Source organism: Frankliniella occidentalis, unplaced genomic scaffold, assembly GCF_000697945.3.
Source record: "Frankliniella occidentalis isolate FOCC.00 unplaced genomic scaffold, Focc_3.1 Scaffold392, whole genome shotgun sequence".
NCBI classification, from domain to species: domain Eukaryota; kingdom Metazoa; phylum Arthropoda; class Insecta; order Thysanoptera; family Thripidae; genus Frankliniella; species Frankliniella occidentalis.
The window spans coordinates 145,601-147,365 of record NW_026267514.1 but is presented as its reverse complement, the minus strand read 5'-3'; the positions used below and the strand labels follow the sequence as shown (position 1 = coordinate 147,365).

Genomic DNA, 1,765 nt, shown 5'->3' with positions numbered 1-1,765 from the left:
GAAATTCTCTCTAGCCGGCAGCCTGAAGATGCACCTTCGAACCCACACTGGAGAAAAGCCATACGAGTGTACTGAGTGCCACAGGAAATTCTCTCAAAGGAGCAGCCTGAAGATGCACCTACGAACCCACACTGACTGAGAAGCCGTTCAAGTAAATTGCCACAAGATATTCTCGCGAGCCGCGGCAGCCTGGAGACGCACTTAAGTGTCAAGTGTCAAGAAGTTTAGTCCGGCAATCTACGGAAATACCTTTCAACCCATACTGAGAAATATACCTGGAACCCCTCCCATGGTGACATGTGAGCATCTTTGTCAAACCAGCACCTAATGATAAATAAAATATCGGCGAATTTGCACAAACATAACAATTTTCATCGTGCGGTTTGCAACGTCCACCACCAATATCAGCGGAAACGATTAGCGTGATAGCACTGATTAACCTACCTCGGAAGGAGAGCTACTTTTGATAAACTGAATATTAATTTGTGATTATCCGTATTAAACGGAACTGAATGCTACGCGGAGTATAATTTGAATGCACTATGCGAACACATGTTGTGATCTGATGAACTTTAAGTCATGGATTTATTTTAATAAATAACGATTGATCAATAGTTAATATTATGACATTGAACACAGGCTACCAATTTTTTTTACCATTACCATTTACCATTTTTTGTACGAAGGTTAGACATTGCCTTGCTGGTCCTTGCGCACTTCTCAATCAGATACAAATTTGTATTTACGTTACAACATTCAGTCACCAACACCAATTCTATGCCCATATTTTCTCCTTACAGAGAAATTTGTGTCGGATGGAGATGTGCACTAGGGACGTGTCTTACCTACCGGTTCGTAAGAAAATGCTCCAACCAAATACTTTTTAATTTTTGCCTTTCGCTCATTACAATAATAAAATAGCTTCATTGCAGCTACAGCAGAGAACACAGGGATCTCCAAATAAAGTCTTCGAGCCGTTTTTAAACGAACTGGTCAGTTAGGGACGTTTCTGCTTGAAACAGAGAGTGGGCGTAACGGAACGCCCCGGACAACAACCTGTTGCTCAGAGTTGAGCTAACAATCGTCACTGTGCAAGAAGCTCCGCGCCCACCCCTCCAAAATTCATCAGAGAAAATTCCCCCTTTCAAGACAAAGTCGCGCCTCTAATTATTTTGTTTGCAGTAGAGGAGAATTTCAACTCCTACGTTTTCTTTGTTTCGTGCATATTTGAAATGGGCTAGAAGTTGCTTCATGATAATGCCTTTGTCCTCAAGGCCGTCACTTGGTTCGCAATAATTGAATCAGCAGAATGCCAAAGCGCTGCGCCACGGTCCTGTTGCAGGCGGGTGGTTTGTCCAAAGCGGGCAAAGAAGACCTCCGCAGCAGCGTCCCTCCCGTGGGTTACGCGCCACTGCCCTGCGGCACCGTTCAAGCAGGAGGGTCTTCCTGGAAGGAGATTCGACCTGCTGCAATCCAATCAAAACTGGGCGCTTGCAAGTGTCACCCTCACCTTGTTTAAGCGGGCGAAATAAGTTTGTTTTCCTATTTAACTTCACCGCGATTTCCACGACACGTCATATTGCTTTGCTGTAGTGTGGACTACACGGCTGTTTTAGGCTCGGCTCTAGCTTGGGTCAATTCGATGACGCATTCGAGAGTGGTATTTGGGGCGTTACCTTTGTTAGTCCGTAAGACAGTATCACTTGCTTGATGAGATGGGGAACATCGCATAGTAGCCACGTGTCGCCGGCTCCTATACCTGTTT

General features: G+C 44.9%; 1 protein-coding gene across 6 annotated transcripts in view; it reads left to right on the top strand.

The window, feature by feature from the left end:
- LOC113205527 (gastrula zinc finger protein XlCGF8.2DB-like) overlaps nt 1-614 on the top strand; it is a 3,689-nt gene extending 3,075 nt beyond the window's left edge. For all 6 annotated transcript variants that reach the window (XM_052274418.1, XM_052274422.1, XM_052274423.1 and 3 more), the window contains one exon: nt 35-614. In XM_052274418.1, coding sequence (XP_052130378.1) covers nt 35-139 — 105 coding nt within the window. In that variant the 3' untranslated portion in view covers nt 140-614. The remainder of the gene's footprint in view (nt 1-34) is intronic.
- The last annotated feature ends 1,151 nt before the right edge of the window (nt 615-1,765 follow it).